Source organism: Marmota flaviventris, chromosome 17, assembly GCF_047511675.1.
Source record: "Marmota flaviventris isolate mMarFla1 chromosome 17, mMarFla1.hap1, whole genome shotgun sequence".
In the NCBI taxonomy this organism is placed as follows: domain Eukaryota; kingdom Metazoa; phylum Chordata; class Mammalia; order Rodentia; family Sciuridae; genus Marmota; species Marmota flaviventris.
Genome location: NC_092514.1, coordinates 11998410 through 12022088, shown reverse-complemented (window position 1 = coordinate 12022088; position 23679 = coordinate 11998410). Strand labels below are relative to the sequence as shown.

At 39.1% G+C, this 23679-nt stretch overlaps 1 protein-coding gene across 9 annotated transcripts in view; it reads left to right on the top strand.

Moving 5' to 3' along the window:
* The first annotated feature begins 5862 nt into the window (after nucleotides 1-5862).
* Dhrs7b (dehydrogenase/reductase 7B) overlaps nucleotides 5863-23679 on the top strand; it is a 60659-nt gene continuing 42842 nt past the window's right edge. Inside the window, exons 1-2 of one of the 9 annotated variants that reach the window (XM_027921459.2) lie at nucleotides 5863-5920; nucleotides 10659-10812. In XM_027921459.2, the coding sequence (XP_027777260.2) occupies nucleotides 10802-10812 (11 nt within the window). In that variant the 5' untranslated portion in view covers nucleotides 5863-5920; nucleotides 10659-10801. Of the gene's footprint in view, nucleotides 5921-6229; nucleotides 6460-8361; nucleotides 8879-10654; nucleotides 10813-23679 lie in introns of those variants that run through there. The other 8 variants (XM_071603474.1, XM_071603475.1, XM_027921461.2 and 5 more) reach the window with 8 other exon arrangements.

Below are 23679 nucleotides of genomic sequence, written 5' to 3'. Positions count from 1 at the left end.
CAACTAAATCTATGTATTCATATCACTTGGTTTTTGTTTTATACATTGTCACTGCTTCGGTGGGACTCCAGGGGAGAAGGAATCCATCTAGCTGCTTCTCCCCTTTGATCAAACTGCATAAAGCTCTTTTTTCTTTTCTTTTCCCATCTTTTATCTATTTCTTATGCAGGCAGTCAGTCAAATCCAGCCAACTGGGATCCAGGCAGGGTCCCTGAGCTAAGCCCCTGGTTAACAGTAGTTTATGGATAATGGTTAGGCTCACCAGGACATCTCCCAGAGGAGGAGATGCTCTGTGAAATACAGGCACTTACAAACTCTGGATTCAATTCCAAGGACTTTTAGGAAGGTGGCAGTCTTTTCCTTGAAGTTCAACTACATGGGGCATCCCAGTAAAAGACTTTAGGTGGAGGCAGTGCTGGGGGTCCTTTATACCACTCCCCAGTTCCAAGTGACATCATACAAAAAAGATAGGTCAGAAACAACAACAGATTTTATTTTAAAATTCCTGGCAGGCAGGGTAGAGTAGAGGTATACTAAACAAAGGTAGGTACTACTGAAATATTTTTCTTTAGCTGCCCTCATCTGAGGAAAAATATGGTTATACATCCCAGAATTCTTGCAACAAATCCAACACTAAGAACAAGAACAGGGGGCCTGGGGCTGTGGCTCAGTGGCAGAGCACTTGCCTAGCCTGTGTGAGGGTTCATTGGTCCTCAGCACCAGAAAGAAAGAAAGAAAGGAAGGAAGGAAGGAGGAAAGAAAGAAAGAAGGAAAGGCAGGCAGGCATTGTGTCCATTTACAACTAAAATTTTATAAAAGAAAGAAAGAAAAGCAACAGGTACAATTTATTGAGTGCTAACTCATGTGGCACTTTACAAGTGTTATTCTTCTGGTCTCACGATCACTTTTATTATCTTCATCTTAAGGGATGAAAGGCTGAAGTTTGGAGGTGGTAAGAAATTCAACATGGATCCTTTTTTTTTTTTAACTTTGAATGGATTATAGGTTCATAGGAAGCTGCAAAATGTGGATAGCGCAAAGGTGTAATCTTCACCCAGTTTCTCCCACGATTAGAGTGCAATATCAAAACCAGGAATTTGGGCTGGGTGTGTGGCCCAGAGCACTTGCTAGTCCCTGGTTCAGCCCCAGTGTTGCAAAATCAACCAACAAAACTCAGGAATTCAACCGAGAGAGGAGGGGAGGGTGAAAGAGAGCCAGCGTGCTCAATTCCATGTTACATGGGTTGGTTCACACAACTACAAATGAGATCAAGATTCAGAATTATTCTATCATCACAACAGTTTTTTTGGTAGATGTTTTATGTTCACTTGTGTACAAAAGATCTTCTTCCTGCTGCCCCTTTGTGGTGGCACTCATTCTCCTCTGCCCTCATTCCTCACCCCTGGCAACCACTAAATAAAATTTCAAGAATGCTATATTGCCAAGGCATGACGATGGCACAGGCCTATAATCCCAGCAACTCAGGAAGTTGAGGCAGGCCTGGGTGACTTAAGGAGACACTTTCTCAAAAATATTAAATAAAAAGGACTTCTCAGTGATAGAGTAACCTTGGAGTTCAGCTACCCCCTCCATAAAAAACTCCACCGTACAAATGGAATTATAGAGGGGTTTGAGAATTTAGCTCAGTGATAGAGCGCTTGCCTAGCACATGCAAAGCCCTGAATTCTGTCCTCAACCCTTGGGGGAAAAAAAACCTGAATTATAGGTATGCAACCTTTTGAGATTGATTTTTTCCTCACTCAGTATAATGCCCTTGACATTCATCCAAATTATAGTATGTATAAATAGTTATTTCCTTCTTGATGCTGAGTAGCATTCCATGAGTGTTGTTACAGAGCTGGGGACTTCCGAGAAACTCTAGCAGTGTGAAGAGCCCCCTTCAAACCCCAATTCCTGCGAAAGTCAGAAAGGTTTCAGACATGTCTCTCAGAGTAACAGGCATGAGTTTATTGAAGGGATGGGAAAGGGAAGGGGGACACTCTCAAGGAAGAAAGTGGGTCCTCTCAGGAGAAGAATAGTGTGACTCTCCTGCCCTCCAGTTTTATTGGGATCCCAGAGAAGTTTCCAGAAAATCCCACCCAGGTCCAGGTCCACCTCTGACTTTTGACTGATAGTGGGGTGACATCAGACTTTCAAGTCCCCAGGGTCATGGTAACCGTGGGGCACCTTGGCCCATGCTGACTGGTTCTAATTGGATTTTTTTTTTTTTTTTGTACCAGGGATTGAACATCAGCCCTATTTTGTATTTTATTTAGAGACAAGGTCTCACTCAGTTGCTTAGGCCTCGCTTTTGCTGAGGCTGGCTTTGAACTCAAGATCCTCCTGCCTCAGCCTCCAGAGCCCCCACATTCCCAGTTCTAATTGGATTCTTTTTTTTTTTGAACACTTTTTTTTTTTTAGTTGTAGATGGACACAATACAATACCTTTATTTATTTATTTTTTTTTAATGTGGTGCCAGGGATCGAACCCAATGTCTCAAGCATGCTAGGCAAGCACTCTACCACTAAGCCACAACTCTGGCCCCTCTAACTGGATTCTTAACCATACATTCTTATAGATTTTATGGTTCAAGGAACTATCCTTTTCTCCTAGAGTTTTGAGATCTGGTCACAAAAGTCTCGTCCTTCAGGGTAACTTGGATTCCTCTTACCAACATCATTTTGGGCCTGCAAATTTCTCCTGAGTTAACAGGTAGTTTGCTGAGGAATGTGACTTAGTAGACCAGGCTGGGCTGTAGGTAAATTGTTTCTCGGAAAAGAGAACATGTAGGGTCCAGCACAATGGGCCCATTTTATAGAATTATTCTCTTAAATCTCATGTTCCCACCATCCTCATCTGTCTGTCCCCTAACATTACACAGCTTGTTTAACCCTACAGGATGTTTTGGTAGGTTCCAGTTTTTGTCTAATACACATTAAGCTTCTAAGAATAATTGTTTCTAGATTTTGGTCTGTTCATAAGTTTTCATTTCTTTGGGATAAATACAATTGCTGGGTTAGATTGTATGCTTAGTTTTCCTCCCTCCCTCTCTTCCTTCCTTCCCTCCCTCCTTATTTATATTTGCAGGGCTGAGGATGGAACTCAGGGCTTTGCACACGCTTGGCGAGCACTCTTTGCTTACTGGGTAACATAGGTCCTAGGAGCTAGGCTGTAATGCTCACTGTTGGTAAATATTTGGAATCGTAGTGGTAGGAAAAGAGGTTTTATTCAAAAGTCAGTTTTGAAGGAAGATGAAAGAAGCTTCATTGTTTCAAAAGTTCCATGTCTGAAAATCTCAGGGATGAGGAAAGCTTTTAAGAGGGGTAGGAATGTGTTAGGACAGAACACTGGAGTTCTACAGGTTCTACATCCTTGGCCCTGAAAAGTGTCTCACAGGTTTGACTGTAAGGAGTCCCAGGAACCTCCTTAGATCAAAAGGAGCGAGGACTTCTGAGGCCAGCATCTGCATTTTCCTTTTAGATAAACATGATTCTTTTTAACTGAGAGAAGAAAAAGTATTAAGAAGGCTTTCTTTAGAATTCAGTATACCAAAAGAGAGAATGTTAGCGATGGAGGAATCCATTGAAGACACAGTTGGGAGGTAGTCACAGCCTCTCCAGTCTCCACTCTCAGCATGAGGAAGCCATTCCCCATTTCGGAGGAGGGTAGCAGGCAAATTCAGTTTGTTCCATTACCACTGAGCTACACCTCCAGCCCCATTTTTCTGTTTTAAATGTTGCTAATTTCTAGCTTTATTATCTCCCTCCTTCTGCTTCCTTTCCATTTATTTTGCTCTGCCTTTATTTATTTATCTATTTAAGTTCATTTGATTCGAGACATTTCTCTTTTCTATATTCTTTTTTTTAGGAGGGGGTACTGGGATTCAACTCAGGGGCACTTGACCACTGAGCCACATCCCCATCCCTTTTTTTTGTATTTTATTTAGAAACAGGGTCTCACTGAGTTGCTTAGCGCCTTGCCATTGCTGAGGATGGGTTTGAACTCAAGATCCTTCTGCCTCACTGCCCAAGCTGCTGGGATTACAGGTGTGTGCCACCGTGCCCGGCACAATTTTTTTTTGTTGTTGTTAGAAGTACTGCATAATTTCTCTCTTGGCTTCTTACAAGATGTTTGTCTTTTGTCAATTTTATTTTGAAGTGTCTTGGCATGACTTTCTCCGAGTTTACCTTTTTGGGTTAGGAGAGCAGTTTTTCTTGAGGCTTTATCTGTGCCCGTTGACATTTCCAGTTTGTCTGCTCCTCCAGGACCCTGTCTGTGATATATTAAGAAACTACTATCATGTTGTTTGTATTTTAGTTCCTGAGGTTTCTAGCTGGTCTACCTTTCCCCCACCTTTCAGTCTTCTTATGCTTGTTTTATATATGATATCCAAGGTTCATAGTTGTATTTAGTGAGAGAAATAGGGAAATGTGTGTCTACTCCCTCTTCTTGTTTTCACAGAAGGTTGAGATACTGTGCTACTGTGCTACTGGTTCTATTCTATAATACCCTGCCTAGGAAGTTAAAGTTCTTAACTTGACATTTTACAGATCCAATCCAAATTGGCTACAAAATCATCAGAATTTATTTTTTTGCTTCTACATCAAACTCCAAGCAGAAGTAAAGTGCGGGTTGGTTAAGAAGACCCTGGGTCTGGGAAATTAACTCTTAGAGGATGGCCCAGTTTCGCAGGAAGAATCATGCTGGGTTTGTTACTTGGATATATGAACTATGTGAACTGAAAAACAGTCATCTAGAGTTTCCAGAACAGCACATAAATGTCTGTGACTATCAGACGTTCAGTATGTCAGAGAAAAACATACTGAACATATTTTTGAAAATGTGGATAATGTGTAGTTAAAAATAAAATTTACCTGTTTCCAATTTTTTGTGGATATCTGTATTTCCATGATATATTGGCTAAAGCGAATAAAAGCAAGAAACAGAGGAGTTACAGTATGCTTCTGTTTGTATAACAAGAGGGGGGATACTAAATATATACATAATTGCTTAATCATGAAGACAAGAGCTCCGCAGTCACATATTGTTGCCAACGGGAGGGGAACTGGGTGACGGAAAACAGAGAGGGAGGTTTTCAACTTACATACTTTGGCCATCTTTCAAATTTTGAACAATGAAAATTCCCCCTCAGTTTTTCTCTCCAACAGACTCTTTCCAGCCTTCCTCTTCTGCCAATCAGGTCTTTAAAAAAAAAATTTTTTTTTTTTTGCGAGAATTATAGATTCTAAATAAGTCGTTTTCAGGTAAATGCATTACAAAGATCTGTTCCATTGCTTGCCTTTTTAATGGTGTCTTGCAACGTCTCAAATTTAACTACCAGCAATTTGTCACGGATAAATAGGTTTAGAATTGGTGGTTTTAGGTTCTGCTGAGGAGGGTTTCCCTTTTTCCTAGTTGCAATATTCTGCTAGTTACTGTCTAGAGTTGATTCTTTTGCAGGGGGTAGAAGTCAAGGTTCATTTTTCTCCCAGTGGACATTCAATGAACTTAGCACTATTTATTGAACTTTCCTAGTTGATGGTGCTGTGACTGCCTGGGTGGGTCGGTCTCTGGCTTCTCTCTTCTTTTTCATTGGCCTTTTTTCCTTTTAGTCAATATCACTCTGTTCTCATCATTACAACTTTACAATATCTCCATAACTGTAGCATAAATTCCCCAACTTTTTTCTTTCCCCCAAAGCCCTCGGAACCCAAACGATAAACTTATAAGTTTCCCCTCCGGAAGATAAAGGGAAGGTGCTCAAGCAGGAGACTCCTCCTCGGATTTTCTACACTTTGGTAGCGGCTCACGTCCGTAGGCGCATGCGCACCCTAAACACTAGGATTGGTCCGGACCTCTGAGTTTACGTCACTTCCGAGGCGGGAGCGTGAAACACACTGTGGGCTCTCCGGCAACCTGGTAGGGTAGCGGGAGGAAGAAACCTTTGCGATAAAAGTGACAGGGGTTTGTCCTGGGCTGAGGTGCTCTGTGTGTCCGGACTCGAGTGAAAGAACACTTTCCCGTGGGAGGGGTGGGAAGCGGCGTGGTGGCCGAGCGAAGATTGCGGGCCCTGAGCGGGCGCGCCGGTCCCACGTGGATTCCGTAACCCCGCGGGGCCAACTTTGAAGGAAAGCTCAGTTGGGATACTGAAGTCCTGTGTCTGGCGTGGTCTCGTGGGCTAGGTGGGGGGGCCCTGCCCGGTAGCCGAGGTCTGGCGTTGGTTTTCGTTAGCCGGGAGCGGAAGTAGTGAGGAGAAGGTCCCGCCCACCCCTCCGCGAAGGCGGTGTGTGTAAAAGGCAACCGAAGTCCGCTGGGCTAGGGTCTGTCTCCAAATTCCCACACCGGCGGGTCGCAGCTCCTGCAGCAGCGTGTGCAGGTGGTGTGACGCGGGGCAGAGGCACCGGAGGTTGGTGGTACTTTAGCCTAGGGACGGAGAGTTAGAACTAGCAAAGGAGAAGGTAGGGGAGAATATTGACTCTTGAACCTTTATGGGAATGACTGTCTTAAATATCTTATTTCTCCAGTTGGTGCTGATTGTGCAACGGTGGACAGAGGTCTTTAACTCTTAGCGCCTGTTTTTTTTTTTTTTTTCAGCTGTAACTTGGGGGAATAATACCCCCCCACACACACTGTTAAGGCTATGGTGAAGTGTAAATATGATTGCTCTTGTAAGGTCCTTAGCTTAGTGGCTGGCACACAGTAGGTACACAACAATGGTGCGCGTGGAATTCATTCTCTTTTCAGTTCCCAAGCCTTTGGTATAGTTATTTGAGATTGAGAAGATATCTTTTTCCCCTTCCTCCCCCCGCCCCCCACTTTCTCTCTCTTTCTCTCTTTTGAGTCAGGGTCTCGCTTAGTTGCCTAGGCTGACCTCCAACTCCTGAGCTCAGGCTTAAGCGATTTTTCTGCCTCAGTTTCCCCAGTAGCTGGGACTGCAGGCGTGCAGCACTGTTTGGTTACTCTTGAAGTAACTTAGGTTTCAGTGATGCATGTGCTTAGTGAACGTATACTTGCTTCTCTTAGTGGAATTGCCAGGAAGTGTTTTTCATGTCTTCCAACCTGTACATATATTGGGGGAGGGAGGGCGAGTATCAGTTTCTAGATAAGTGGCAGGTGGAAAGGGGGATCCTTAGCTTAGTAATGGAGTTTGAATTAGCGAGAAATATCTACTTTTTTCACAGGGCAGATGTTGAACTCTGACGAAAAGAAAAGAGCACTGACTCCAATTTTAAATCAAATTAAAGCAAACTTATATTTGTGTACACTGGAGCTGGCCAGGACTGTCTCTCCTGAAAACCCGATTTAGAGATCAGTCCCCCAGCTTTCCAGGAATATGATTTTATAGCACAAAAGTTGCAAAGGGGGGGTGTCTTGAGAACTTACAGATAACAGGATTTTGACAAGCATAATAGAAAGGCAATTAATGATGTACACCTCATGATAGTTCAAGGTAGGAAGTAAATTCAGATCCAACATCAGAATTTATGAGGCGTCACTAAGGTTTTAGAGAGGGTTGTTATCTGGTCAGGGAAAACCAGGCATGGGTGAGTTCAAGGCACAGGCAGGAATTCCAAACAAGTTTAGAAATCGCAGTAATTTATAGTAAAACACAAATCAACTTTTCATGGCTTTGTGATAATATGGCTCCCAATCTTAAAATGGAATTAGGCTGGATTCTTCACAGGGAGGGGGACTAACCTTTTTGAGCATACACTGGACTGGCTAAAAAGATAATTTTCTTCCTCCTCAACACAAAAGTAGGTGGTATCACTGTGTGTTTACAGGAGAGTTATGGAAACTAAATTGTAATTTAGTGAGGGAGGCAGGTTTTTAGATAAACACCTCTTTGCAAAAATATGTGCTTATTCAGGTACAAAAGTTGCCTTTGAATAGGTCTTTGTTAAAGAGATTACATTAAAAAATTAAGGTCTGGCCAAGTGTGGTATAGTTCCAACTCCTTGGGAGGCTGAGTCATACAAGGCTCAAGTTCAGCACCAGCCTGGGCAACTTGGTGAGACCCTGTCTCAAAATAGAAAATGAAAAGGGCTGAGATTGTAACTCAGTTGTAAAATATTCCTAGGTTTGGTACCAAAAAAGAAAAATAATAAGGTTTAGCTCTATGTAGAGAAGGTGCCTAGTATGCTGGAGGCCCAGGGTTCCATCCCTAGCATGCACTACCCCTAAATGCCAGGCACACTGGTGGAGTCTGTAGTCCCACCTTCTCAGGAGGCTCAGGCAGGATTGTCTGAGCCCAGGAGGTCTGACTGGGCAACATTAATGTATGAAAGGAAGAGAGAAAGAAAGAATAACATGGTGAGGCTTCTGAATTAACAGTGGGCTGAAGGCCATGTAGTGCTGTGGGGGCTTGCTTTATGGGACTTGCATTATAAAAATGGATATATGCTGGCTCGGGCTGTAGCTTAGTGGTAGAGCACTTGCCTAGCATGTGTGAGGCACTGGGTTCGATTCTCAGCACCACATATAAATAAATGAATGTAAAGGTCCATCAACACCTAAAAGAAAAAATGGATATATGCTGGGTATATTGCACACACCTGTAATCCCATCTACTGGGAGGCTGAGGTGGGGGGATTGCAATTTTGAGGCCAGCCTGGGCAATTTATCGAGACCTTGTTTCAAAATAAAAAAATAAGAGACCTGGGGATATGGTTCAGTGGTAGAACGCTTGCCTAGCATGTGTGAGGTCCTGGGTTTGATCCCCAGTACCATTAAAAAAAAGTATACATCAAGTATGTTTTGCTGAAATAATATTTCTTAAGAAACAATGAGCTACCTAATTTGTTAGTTTTTCTTCTCCCTTTGCAACATTTGGCGCTTCTTTGGGATCTTACATTTTACTTCATTACTCTAAATGGAGTAAGTTGAAGTTTCTTTTATTCTAAAAAAACATGGACTCTGAAAAAAATTATGTCATTGAAAAGATTCTTTAATTTTTTTTTTCTCAGTTGTAGGCTGACTAGGGATCTTTAGGAACACTTAAACAATAGTTACTGTGTGTTAGTTTATGGCTTCCATTGTGTTATTTATACAAGAAGGAAGTACTGGTTTAGTTCCATTTTTATGGATGAAGAATTTGAAGGACAGACGGGTTAAAAGTAAGAAAAGCTGAGGGGACAAAAACAAAGTTGGAGGTAGGTTTTGGAGAACATAGTGTGTACTAGGAAGTGGGATTAGGGGGTGGGGAGGTTGATGCTGGGATGCTGAAAACACCAAAGGGAGGGACATTTTCTTATTGAGATGTGGAACTTCCTACCAGGCAGTTATCTTAAAGGCAAAGTCAGTTGCCTTGTCTGAATGTCCTGTGAGGACGATGTAGCTGGACTGAGGTCCTGTAGATTGTGAAGCCCAGGTTTTGAACCCTGCTGCCTGAAGTAATAATTTTTAACATTGTACATGAAACCTGACAGTGCACATGAAAATGTGAAAGCCAGAGAAATTAGTACACAGCACTTAATATCCAGAAAGATTCTTGGCTTTATAAGTAGATCTGTTTCAGATGTGGTGGCCACGCATGCCCCCCCCCCCCCACAGTGATCGAATTCAAGGCTTTGCCCATGCTAGACAATCACTCCACTGCTGAGTTATACCACCAGGCCCTTGGGATTTTTTTTTTTTTTTTTTTTTTAAGTATACAGTCATGTGTAACTTAACAATAGGATATATCTGAAAAAATGCATTGTGAAGTGATTTCACTGTTATACAAACATCAGAGAGTGTTCTTACATAAGCGAGGACAGCTTTGACATTACTAAGTGATATATAATCTTATGGGACTATCATCATATACATGGCACATCATTGATGGAAACGTGGTCAATGACTATTTAAAATGTATGTTTGAAGTCGTATGTCAAAGTCATAGTCGTGAGGAATTTGGGGAAAGGAAGTTTTTGGCTTAACAGATTCTCACTGAAGGAATATAACTTTGGTTCTGGTCAATCAGTTCATGGCAACAACTTGGACAGAGTGATTCTAGGATAGGCAAATGGCTTGTCCATTCAGGGTGAAGTTTAGGACTTCAGTTCAGTGATAACAGATGGCCTAGACACTCTTAGAAGTCATCCTGTTGTCAGAAAAGAAGACATTCTGAAGAGCCAGTACATGGAAGACTATGAAGATGATCTCAGAGAAATTAAGCTGAAACCCTAATCAAAGTGATCATACCTTGCTCCATCTCTGAATTTTATGGTTGAATAAAACAATCAATTTCCTCTACTGTTTTTAATATATATTATTATATATACACACTATATATAAATATACAATTTATATATGTATAATTTGTTTTATTCAAATTTGCAACTATGGGTTTGCATAAAGGGAGTTACATTTGTGACCTAGTAAAGAGTGTGGAATATGCCTTTTCTAACATTTATGCCCCTTTTAAACTATTTAATAGTAATACAGATTGAGTGTCCATTATCAGAAATGCTGGGACCAGAAGTGTTTTGGGTTTTGATTTTCAAAAAATTTTTGGATGTTTGCATATACATAATGAGATGTCTTGGGGATGAGATCCAAGTCTAAAACAAAATTCATTTATTTTTTTGGGGGGAGGTACTGATGTTTGAACCTAGGACACTTTACCATTTAAATGTGCTCCCAGCTTATTTTATTTATTTATTTTTTGAGACAGGGTCTCATTTAATTGCCTAGGTCTTGCTAAGATGTTGAGATTGGCCTTGAACTTGTGATCCTCCTGCCTCAGCCTCTGCAGTTGCTGGGATTACAGGTGTGTCCTGCTGCGCCCGGCTTCATTTATATTTCACGTGTACCTTCATGGCTGGAAGGTAAGTTTTTTTTTTTAATTTTAGCATTTGTTTATTGCTCAATCCAGTAATGACAATAATCCCAATTTTAGTTGGCATGGAAAAAGAAAATAAAGATTTTGAAAGATTTTGGATAATTAAAGTAACTTGAAAGATTTTGGATAATTAAAGCAATTGTCACACCCATGGAAACTGTTCCAAGAAACCAATATTAGCTTTCAAATTCTTCCATAGGACACAGATGTCTACTCATTACACCAATGAAACTGGAGTTTAATAAATCTCTATAGATTACCTAGTTCAGCCCTCCTTTTTTTTTTTTTTTTTTGGGTACTGGGGATTGAACTCAGGGGGCATTTGACCACTGAGCCACATCCCCAGCCCTATTTTTTTTTTAAATATTTATTTTTCAGTTTTAGGTGCACACAATATATATTTTTTTAAAATTTTTATGTTGTGCTGAGAATTGAACCCAGTGCCTCACACATGCTAGGCAAGCGGGCTACCACTTGAGCCACATCCCCAGCCCCCCCTGTTTTTTTTTAATATTTATTTTTTAGTTGTAGTTGGGCACAATACCTTTATTTATATTTTTATGTGGTGCTGAGGGTTGAACCCAGGGGCCTCACACATGCTAGATGACCCAGCTCTTTTTTTTTTGTATTTTATTTAGAGACAGGGTTTCACTGAGTTGCTTAGCACCTCACTTTTTGCCAAGGTTGGCTTTGAACTCACTATCTTCCTGTCTCTGCCTCGTGAGCTGCTCGGATTACAGGTGTGTGCCACTGCACTTGGCAATCCTCCTGTTTTATAGACGAGCAAAAATATAGTTTTATAGATTAGAGAACTCAAGTAACTTAACCAATCACAGTGGTAATAAACAGCAGAGCTGAAACTCAAACCCAAAATTTCAGATCCTCAAATTAATGCTGTCTTCATTATGACACACTTGGTTCTATCATGTTACGTTAAGTTCTTTAAACAAATAATCATAGAATGTTTATGTGCTATATGGGAGTAAATTCATCCTTTGAAGATAACTTGATCTTAGCAACTTGGATCACAGAGACCTAGGAACTTCATCTTCTAGTGCTAATGGCCTGAATGTGTGTAAAAATACTTCATGATCACACAATTAAGTCCTTGAAACAATCATCCTTGAACTTAATAATTTGGGAACAAATAATGAGTCTCCTACAAAAATCTCCCTATTCAAATACAATGTTAGCACATAACGGTTCTGGCTTGTATTGAAATAGTGCTTCCCTCTACTTACTGGTCTATCTTGGGCTTTAGTTCCTCCACCAAATAAAGATAATGACACTTATTTAAAATGTGTAAAAGTTTAATATTTTCTTTAGCAGATAAATGAACTAAATATTTGTTATTGTGATGTTTAGGCTCCCTAAGAGTCAGTGGCTGTGTTATGTAGGAGAAACTAGTATAACACGAGTGGGTTGTACTAAGTAGGCAGGCAGTCCTTATTTGACAGGTGGTTTAAACTTTAAAATTTAAAAACTTAAAAAAATTTTAAAATTCTCTGGCATTTAACCAGAATATATTTAAACTGACTCAATAACAACCAGTACAAAACAAATGACCTTAACATTTAAAGGAAAGCATTTACCCATCACAAATTGCTGTCTTCCGACTTCCTTTCAAACTGAATAAAACAGAATAGGATTCAGGTGTACTGCTCAGTAAAAGGAGCCTGAACCACCAGTTCTGGAGCAAGCCTGGCATGCACATGACTGCTGCAGTAGGTCAGTATTCTATTTTTATTGTGACCTATCACATGAGGTCAGAGGTGGAATTTTCTCCTTGTGTTGGTACCAAAAAGGTTTGGATTTTGGAACATTTCAGATTTTTGCATTAGGGATACGCAACCTGTAATAGGTAATATTTATTAAACATTTGCTATGACCAGGCACCATGCTAAATACTTTATGTAATTTACCTTTGTAAAATAGGAACTACTATATTTATAGATGAAGAAAGTGGGCTGAGAGTTTATAAGAATCTTTTACACAGGTACAGAGATAGTAAGGGCAGAGCCAATTCCATGTCACTGTAAAACCTGATTATCAACGTATTGCATTCATCCCCTTTTTTCTTTTTGATTTTTGGTGAACCAGGGCCTCATGCATGCTAGGCAACTGCTCTACCATTGAAATACACTCCTAACCTCCATTCCTTATTTAACAGATACTTTTTACCTGCTGTGTGCCAGCAATGTGCTAGGTGTTTGGAATATAGTGATGACCAAAACAGATACAGCCCTTGTTTTTAAGATTTTAACAAGAGACAGTAAACGTGTCATTAAAACTAAATTCATTACTGTTGTACCTTCTGTGGAGGACAGTAGAGGGTGCCATGAGAATACATAGCTAACATCGGGGAAGGAGTTGGGAGAGACAGGTGTGAGAACTGTTTCTAATAGATGTCTAAATAATATTTAGTTGAGATCACAGGGGTTGAGTTGGAGTTAAATTGGGCAAAGAGCTGTGACAGTGAGGGAAGGTCATGTGGGAAGCCTTGAAAGTCAGAGGATCTTATATGTTGTGGTTATTGGAAGACCTGTGTGGCCAAAGGGTGGAGAATGTTGCAAGATCAGATGCCAAGTGAGACAGAGATCTTTATCATAAGAGCAATACCCGCCTCCCCCTCCCCAGTCTTGGTTTATTTGCTTTTCAGAATATGTACTCAGTTCCACAAACCATATTTTTTCTAGCTCTGTCTTGGAGCCCAGTCTTCTACTTTAAGAATGTGTTTAGACTTTAGTCTCCTCCCCACAGAAGGGGATTGTGATGGAAAGAGGGATAAATACCCAAATGTGAGACTTAATCAGCATGTGAAAATCTGCAGTGCAAAGCTAAATAGATGTAATGTGCTGATATTTCATCATATTTGTCTCTAATTTGTAAATTGATTTTACATTTTTTTAAAGCTCCATTATGGTCCAAGCTCTGTGTTAGCTACCTACACAAACATGTATAAGACTTTTCCCTTCCACTGTGTATAGTTTAGTTAATAATTCACTTGCTTCCACTTAAGATACTACAGTTGTTTTAACACCATGATTCCTCAATATATATTTATTTGTCTGGTGCCAGGACACAGTGGTGAGCAAATAGGCATGGTCTCTGCTGTCATGGAGCTTACACTCATAGTTGGAGATGGAGGACAGAGAGGGAAGGAGAGAGTTAAGGAGATGAGGTTGCTGAGGTAGGCAGGGGTCAGACCATGCAAGTCTTGTAAGCCATGCCAGGGACAAAGGGCTTATCCTAAGAATGGGGGAAGCCATTGACTAGTTTAGCCAGGGGAGTAGTATTATCAGGTCTGTATTTATGAAAAATAACTCTGGGTCTTTAGTTGGATGCAGAAGTCAGATTTGAGGACTATGTAGGTGTGATGAGTGAGACTTGCTGATAGGTTGACACTGGGTAAGAAGGGAAAGCTGTATGGGCTGATTCTTTTCTAGCTTGTGCATCTGCTGTAGGAAACCCTAGTAGAAAATCAGTTTAGTTTTGAATAAATGCCTTTGAAGTAATCTATGTGGGAGTATCACAAAGGCAAACAATTGGAATGGGCTCTTTTTTTCTGCCCGTATTTATTTTCTTGGTACATTATAGTGATATATAATGGTGGGATTCATTGTTGCATATTTGTATATGACACAATATAACAAAATAATTTGGCCAATATCATTTCCCAGTATTTCCCTTTTCTCTCCCTTCTTCCCTCCTCCTGGTCTCTTTCTGCTACTCAGCTCATTTCTGTGAGAACTCCCCCCTCCCCCAAGCATGATCTTTCCTTTTTCCTCTTTAGCTTCCATATGTAAGAGAAAACATATGACCCTTGACTTTGAGTTTGTCTTATGTTGCTTAACATCATATTCTCAAGTTCAATCCATTTTCCTGCAAATAACATAATTTCATTCTTCTTTTTAGCTGACCATAACTCCATTGTGTATGTATAATACATTTTTTAAAAATATCCGTTTATTTATTGATGGACACCTAGGTGGGTTCCATAGTTTGGCTATTGTGAATTGTGCTGCTATCAACATGGGTATGCATGTATTGCTATAGCATGCCGACTTTAAATATTTAGGGTAAGTACCAAGGAGTGGTAGAGTGGGTCACATAGTGGTTCTATGCCTCGTCTTTGAAGGAACCTCCATACTGATTTCCATAGTGGTTGTACTAATTTACAATCCTAGCCACAGTGTAAAAGTGTTCCTTTTTCTTCACATCCTCTCCATCATTTTGTTACTATTTGTATTTTTGATGACTGCCATTCTGATTGGTATGAGATGAACTTTCAGTGTAGTTTTGATTTGCATTTCCCTAATTGCTAATGATGTTGAATACTTTTTCATATATTTGTTGGCCATTTGTATTTCTTCTTTTTTTTAAAAAAATATTTCTTTAGATATTGATGGGCCTTTATTTTATTCATTAATTTATACGTGGTGCTGAGAATCAAACCCAGTGCCTCACACATGCTAGGCAAATGCTCTTCCACTGAGCCACAACTCCAGCCCCTGTATTTCTTCTTTTGAAAAGTGTTTAATCCATTTATTAATTGGATTTTTTAGTGTTCAGTTTTTTGAGTTCTTTATATATTCTGGGTATTAATCCTGTCAGAAGATTTTCTCCCATTCTGTAAATTCTCTCTTCATATTCCTAATTGCTTCCTTTGCTGTGCTGAAGCTTTTTAATTTGATGCCTTCCCATTTATTAACTCTTAGCATTCTTTCCTGAGCTTTTGGGGTCCTGTTGAGAAAGTTGTTGCCCATGCCTGTATGTTGGAGTATTGACCTTACATTTTCTTCTCGGAATTTCATAGTTTGTGTTCTGATTCCTAAGTCTTTGATACAGGAATGGGCTCATAGTCTCAAAAAGCTCTTGTCAGGGAGGAGTATTTTTCTTTTAATCAGTCAGGGACCCTCTTGAAAAGTGGCACCCCTTAAGAATAAGGGAATAAAAACTCTTGAAGGGTATGAGAAACATGCTTACCTGCCCAAACCCCAAAAATGAGTGTGGAGACCTGAGGTACTGTAGGAGCAAGGCTTTTAATGATGGTCTTATGAGATGGGCTGTCTGAGTGAGCAGGCCTCTCAGAGCTGTTGCAATAGCATTTTATCCCCTAGTGTAAAAGGCTCCTCAGTGGTTCCTCAATGGCTGAGTGCCTCGGGTGCACAGTCTTCCTGAATGCTGCCTGGTTTTACAATCCCCTACTGAGTTATTTAAAGACATGTACCTTTAGTTGTCTCCACCTCCCTTTGTTCTTGTGTGGCAGGAAGGCCTTTTTGGAGTAGGTGCATCTTGGCATGTACTGCAGTTTATCTCTGTTGGTTAAGCTGACCTATCAACTCCTGCCTGTGAAGGGGCTGTGAATTTATCACACTAAGGTGTTGACTGCTGGTAATCACTCTGTTCTATTTCCCCTTTGGCTGGTCCCCTCCCCCATCCCCAGTAGTACTACATGTAAAGCTACATTTTGTATTTTGAAAATGAACCACCAGACTTTTTCTCACAAAGAAGAGGAGCTAGATAGGGACCACTATAGAGTCAAAGGGCAAATGCACCTCTGGGCCTTAACTCAGCTTGTTAGCTATTAAAAGCATGGCGTGTGCTTTTCCCTGCTGGCCCACCTTAATTTGTGGCTTGTTAAATATTAAGAACATGTGTAGCCGATGTGTCACACGCCTGTGATCCAAGCAGTTTGGGAGGCTGAGACAGAGGATCATGAGTTTAAAGCCATGCTCCTGAGTTCAATTCCCATACCCAGACAACTAAAACAAAGAAAAACTTATGTGCTTTTCCCATCCTCCTCACTGAATAAGAATAGTCATTGGTCAGGTAGTCAGGGTAATGTACCTCAATTAAGTATTTTTCAGATGTAAAGCTCCATGAGTTTAACTAACTCCTTTGTCCTGGAGTGGGGGGAAAATGGAAGTGTGGGTAGACCAGAATGAACTTTATAGGAAAGTTCAAACTCTAAGGCTAAAGGATGCAGCAATCAGAGGATCAGGGACCAAGCCAATAGACTTAATACTTTTCCAGTACCTGTTTAGCATGAATTTTGATCAGTGCCCCTACCTGGAAGATATGTAAGCCCTTACACTAGTTCATTTAAGTGAAAAAACTTGCTACAAGTTCCTCTCTCACCTTGTTCTGCCTCTTCTCACTTAAATAAATCCTACCCTGTTCCTTCTTGCCTTCTCTTATTGTCTGTGGATTTCATTCTTCAAATTTGTGAGACGAGAACCCAGAAAAATATTGGTAAATCAGAGAATCTGGTTTCATCTAAAACTCTGGTTTCATCACTGACTCACTCTGTTTTATCTGCCTCAGAAAGCCAGGTGCATCAATAAAACTAGGATACCCTTCCATGACTCTCCAAGGACAAACAACCTAAAGGATAAAAGTGTTGAGGAGTCACCAAAACAGCAAATTCCTGGGGCTCTTCCACTTCCCACCTATGTGTTCTCTAAGAAGTTACAGTAACTCTTCCTCATCACAAGGCAGAGATGTTTATAGAGGATGTGTCAGCAGTATGAGAATGTAACATTTGACCTCGGGATGACCTGCAAACTCTCCCTCCTTGAAGGTTAAAGTGCTGGCCCAGGAAGAGAAAAACACCTGTGAAAGTGCACTGAAAGCCTGTAACCTTCCTGAATCCAGCCCACCCTCCCACTCTTTTGCATCAATAAACTAGCTTTCTCCTTTGTCTTGGCAGCCTGCTTGGAACTCCCTATTATTGTGATGTCTCCTTTCTCAAGGAGAAGCCCTATTTGAAGCCTTGCTTATATATTCATGTCCCTGACTTGTTTTCCTTTCTACTACCACCAAGTCAAAGTTTGTGTGTGTGGTGTCATTTTGAGGCAAGTATGAAAGCAGCAGTGAGGTGAGCCAAGACAAGGTGTAGAATATTCCCTGTACGTGAGGGAAAAATTAAAGTACAGTCTCCTGTCAACCCAGAAAATGTTGTTCACAAATGTGGAAAAGACAGAAAATAGTTCTGTTATTGGATAAGCACTAGACAGACTGGATTTACAAAGACAAATGAAATCCCACCATCGGTAGCCAAGCAGATATAGCCCATTATGTACATAGTCTCAAGATTAATGAGATTTATCCTCTTGTAAGAACACTTCAGAGCACCATTTGCTATATATGCTTTCATAATTCATCCTAAATTCACCTGCTAATTGATTGAGTTAGTCATCTGTGCTATTTAAATGCCTTTATATGAAAGAAAAAGAAAACTTCTTGTGTTTCTATGATAGGCAGGTAGTTAAGGCATCCAGACTAAATCGCCAGGGTGATTGTCTTCTTTGATGTTTACATTTGAAAAGGTGGGGTTCCAGTCCTTCAGAAAAACAGCCCTGAGTTTTACTGTTGGCCAGAGCTAGCTTATTTAGCTTTCAAAGGTTTGCATATATTTAAAAGGAATGAAGTATGGATTTAAAATACTAGGTTTCACTGGGCCATGGGGGCATACACCATGTAATCCCAGCAACTCTGGAGGTGGCAGCCAGCTTGAGTAATTTAGTGAAACCCTGTCTCAAACAAACAAACAAACAACTGGAAAAACGGGGTGGGGCATATGAGGATATAAGATCTCTTTCCCTTTTGGCAACAGGGAAAATCAAATTTTTAAAAATTTACTGAGACTTACAGTGCAGTAAAATGTTAGACTGAAGGAATGTCTAAAATGTTGTACCATACAGGGGTTATCCTAGAAATAAATGGTTTGTGAGTACCATATAGTTGTTTGTGGTGTTAGAAATAACTGGGTGCTGCAGGAAATCAAACACTGCTTGAAAGTGTGTGGGCAAGGCAAACTTGACTCCTGACAGAGGGCTTGTTGTCCAACCTGGCTAGCCAATACACCTGGGCTGGTAGTGCAGATCATCTGCCCCTTTTTATCCCTGATGCAACCCTGCCCTTTGCCCTGAAAGGAGGAGCTCCAGGTGACCATCTGCACAATTAGCTAATTTAAATATTAGGGCAGGTGAAGGGAAGACCTGGAATTAAAATGGCGACAACTGGATCTAATTAAGGCTAGATATTATATTCTGAAAATGAACCACTGAACTTTATTTCTCACAATGGTTAGGATGCCCTCAAATGGTTAATTCTAGTCCACAATTTCTTGTACATTGACTTTTTTTTTTTTTTAAATAAAGAGAAATATTACCAGTAGTTTGACTGATTTTCAACCAAAATTCTATACCTGGTTGTTAACCTGTCCAGGGCCTGTCTTGTCATTAATGTCATCCATGTTAATAATGTCATTTCTAATTCCCACTTACTTATATCCATTTGAGACTTGTCTTTGTTAGGTAATATTGCCTTTTGTGGGGAGGGGTACTGGGGATTAATCCAGGGGTACTGGGCTGGGGATGTGGCTCAAGCGGTAGCGCGCTCGCCTGGCGTGCGTGCGGCCCGGGTTCGATCCTCAGCACCACTTACAAAGATGTTGTGTCTGCCGAGAACTGAAAAATAAATATTAAAAAATTCTCTCTCTCTCTCTCCCACTCTCTTAAAAATAAAAAACCTTTTAAAAAAAAAAATCCAGGGGTACTTTACTACTGAGCCATATCCCCAGCTCTTTTTTATTTTTTATTTCTGAGACAGAGTTTCAGTAAGTTGCTGCGGGCCTTGCTAAGTTGCTCAGGCCGGCCTCAAACTTGATATCCTCCTGTCTCAGCCTCCCAAGTCTCTGGGATTATAGGTGTGTACCACTACAGCTGACACTATTACCATTTTAAAAATTTTTAGATTTTTTAATTTGTTTTAGTTATACATGACAGTAGAATGCATTTATGCACTTTGATAGATCATACATAGACAGGATATAATTTCTTACTTTTCTGAGTTTACATGTTGTAGAATAAATCACATTGGTCACACAGTCATATATATACATACAAATGTCTGGTTCATTCTACTATACTTCCTGTCACCACATCCCCTCCCCTCCCCTCCTTTCACATCCCTCTACTTAGTCTAAGGTAAATCTGTTTTTCCCTAGTGCTCCCTGTTATTGTGAATTAGCATCTGCATATTAGAGAAAACATTTGGCATTTTTTGGGGGGAGGGGATTGGCTTATTTTGCTTAGCGTGATATTTTCCAACTCCATCCATTTACCAGCAAATGCTATAATTTCATTCTTCTTTAAAGCTGAGTAATATTCCATTGAATATGTATACCACATTTTCTTTATCCATTCATCTATTAAAGGACACCTAGGTTGGTTTCATAGTTTAGCTATTATGAATTGAGCTGCTATAAATATTGATGTTGCTGCATCACTGTAGTATACTGATTTTAAGTTCTTTGGGTATAAGCTGAGGAATGGGATAGCTGGGTCAAATGGTGGTTCCATTCCAAGTTTTCTGAGGAATTTCCATACTGCTTTCCATAGTGGTTGTACCAATTTGCAGTCCCACCAGCAATGTACGAGTGTGCTTTTTCCCCACATCCTCACCAACATTTGTTGTTGCCTGTATTCTTGATGATTGCCATTCTGATTGGAGTGAGATGAAATCTTAGTGTAGTTTTGATTTTCACTTTTCTAATTGTTAGAGATGATGAACACTTTTTCATATATTTGTTGATCAGTTGTATTTCTTCTTCTGAAAAGTGTCTGTTCAGTTCCTTAGCTCATTGGTTGATTGGATTTTTAAAATTTTTTTGCTGTTAAGTTTTTTGAGTTCTTTATATATCCTAGAGATTAATGCTTTATCAGAGGTGCACGTGGTAAAGATTTTCTCGCAATCTGTAGGCTGTCTCCTCATATTATTGTTTCCTTTGCTGAGAAGAAGCTTTTTAATTTGAATCCATCCTATTGATCCTGATTTTACTTCATGCACTTTAGGGGTCTTGTTAAGGAAGTCAGATCCTAGGCCGACATGGAGATGATTTGGGCCTACTTTTTCTTCTATTAGGTCTCTGATTTAATGCCTAAGTCTTTGATTCACTTTAATTTTTGTGCAAGGTGAGAGATAGGGATTTAATTTCATTTTGCTGCGTATGGATATTCAGTTTTGCCAGCACCATTAGGCAATTTTTTCTCCAGTGAATGTTTTTGTCACCTTTGTCTAGTATGAGATAATTGTATCTATGTGGGTTTGCCTCTGTGTCTTCTATTCTGTGCCATTGGTTTACATGTCTATTTTGATGCCAGTACCATGACATTTTTGTTACTATGTAGCTCTGTAATATAGTTTTAAGTTTTGGTATTGTGATGTGTCCTGCTTCACTTTTCTTGCTAAGGATTGCTTTGGCTATTTTGGTTCTCTTATTTTTCCAAATAAATTTCATGATTGCTTTTTCTATTTCTATGAAGAATGTCATTGGGATTTTAATATAAATTGCATTAAATCTGTTTTAATGCAGATTAATGTTTAATGTTTAATGTTTTTGATTGTATGGCCATTTTGACAATATTAATTCTGCCTATCCAGGAGCATGGGAGATCTTTCCATCTTCTGAGGTTTCCTTTAATTTCTTTCTTTAGTGTTCTGTAATTTTCATTGTAGAGGTCTTTTACTTCTTTTGTTAGATAGATTCCCAGATATATATATATATATATATATATATATATATATATATATTTTTTTTTTTTTTTTTTGAGGCTATTGTGAATGGGGTAGTTTCCTTAATTTCTCTTTCATTGCCTTCATCACTGATGTATAGGAATGTGTTTGATTTTATATCCTGCTACTTTGCTGAATTCATTTATTAGTTCTAGAAGTTTTCTGGTGGAAATTTTTGGATCTTCTAGATATAGAATCATGTCATTAGCAAATAGTGATAGTTTGAGTTCTTCTTTACCTATTTCTTTCTTCTTTCTTATTGCTCTGGCTAGAGTTGCAAGAATGATGTTGAATAGAAGTGATGAAAGAGGACATCCTTGTCTTCTTCCAGTTTTTAGAGGAAATGCTTTCAGTTTTTCTCCATTTAGAATGATGCTGGCCTTGGGTTTAGCATATTTTGATATGTTGTATGAGCATTCTCATTTATCTCTAAGAATTTTTTTTATTTCATCCTTGATTTCTTCTATTATCCGTTCATCATTCAGTAGTGTATTATTTAGACTCCATTTGTTGGAGTAGCTTGTATTTTTTATTTTATTGTTGATTTCTAAACTCATTCCATTGTGATCTGATAGAATGCAGGGTATTATCTTTTTTTTTTTTTTTTTTTTGTATTTACTAAGAGTTGCTTTGTGGCATAAGATATGGTCTGTTTTAGAGAAGGATGTTTAGAGAAGGTTTTATGATGTTGAGGTATGTTCCTACTATCCCTAGTTTTTCTGGTGTTTTGAACATGAAGGTGTGCTGTATTTTGTCAAATGCTTTTTCTGCATCTGTTGAGATAATCATATGATTCTTGTTTTTAAGTCTATTAATATGATGAATTGCATTTATTGATTTCTGTATGTTGAACCAACCCTGTATCCCTGGGATGAACCCCACTTGATCGTGGTGCACTATCTTTTTAAATATGTTTTTGTATGTGATCTGCAAGAATTTTATTGAGAATTTTTGCACTATGTTCATCAGGGATATTGGTCTGAAGTTTTCTTTCTATGATATGTCTTTGTCGATAGTTTTGGTATCAGGGTGATAATAGCCTCATAGAATGAGTTTGGAAGGGTTCCTGTCTTTTCTATTTCATGGAATACTTTGAGGAGTACTGGTATTAATTCTTCTTTGAAAGTCTTGTAGAACTCGGCTGAGAATCCATCTGGTCCTGGGCTTTTCTTGGTTGGTTGGCTTTTGATGGCATTTTCTATTTCATTACTTGAAATTGATCTGTATAAATCATGTATTATGACCTCCTCATTCAGTTTGGATAGGTCATATGTGTCTGGAAATTTGTCAATGTCTTCAATATTTTCTATTTTAGTGGAGTATAAATTTTCAAAATAGTTTTCTAATTATCTTCTGTGTTTCTGTGATATTTTCTTCTTCATCTCATATTTAGTAATTTGAGTTTTCTCTCTTTTTCTCTTCATTGCACGGCTAGGCTTTTATCTTTTTTTTTTTTTACTTTTTCAAAGAATCAACTTTTTGTTTTGTCAATTTTTTTCAATTGTTTCTTTTGTTTCAATTCGATTGATTTCAGCTCTGATTTTAATTACTTCCTATCTTTCTACTGCTTTTGGTGTTGATTTGTTCTTTTTCTAGAGGTTTGAGATATAGTGTTAGGTCATTTATTTGTTGATTTCTTATTCTTTTAATGAATGAGCTCAATGCAGTAAACTTTCCTCTTAATATTGCCTTGCCTTCATAGTGTCCCAGAAATTTTGATATGTTGTATCAGCATTCTCATTTATATCTAAGAATTTTTTTTATTTCATCCTTGATTTCTTCTATTATCCGTTCATCATTCAGTAGTGTATTATTTAGTCTCCATTTGTTGGAGTAGCTTGTATTTTTTATTTTATTGTTGATTTCTAATATCATTCCATTGTGATCTGATAGAATGCAGGGTATTATCTTTTTTTTTTTTTTTGTATTTACTAAGAATTGCTTTGTGGCATAAGGTATGGTCTGTTTTAGAGAAGGAGCCATGTGCTGCTGAGAGGAGAGTATATTTGCTCACTGATGGATGAAATATTCTCTCTATATATCTGTTAAATCTAAATTATTGATTGTATTATTTAGTTCTATAGTTTCTTTATTTAGTTTTTGTTTGGAAGATCTGCCCAATAGTGAGAGAGGTGTGTTAAAATCACCCAGTATTATTGTGTTGTGGTCTATTTGATTCTTAAAATTGAGAAGGGTTTGTTTGATGTACATAGATGCTCCATTGTTTGGGGCATAAATATTTACAGTTATGTCTTGATGATATATACTTCCC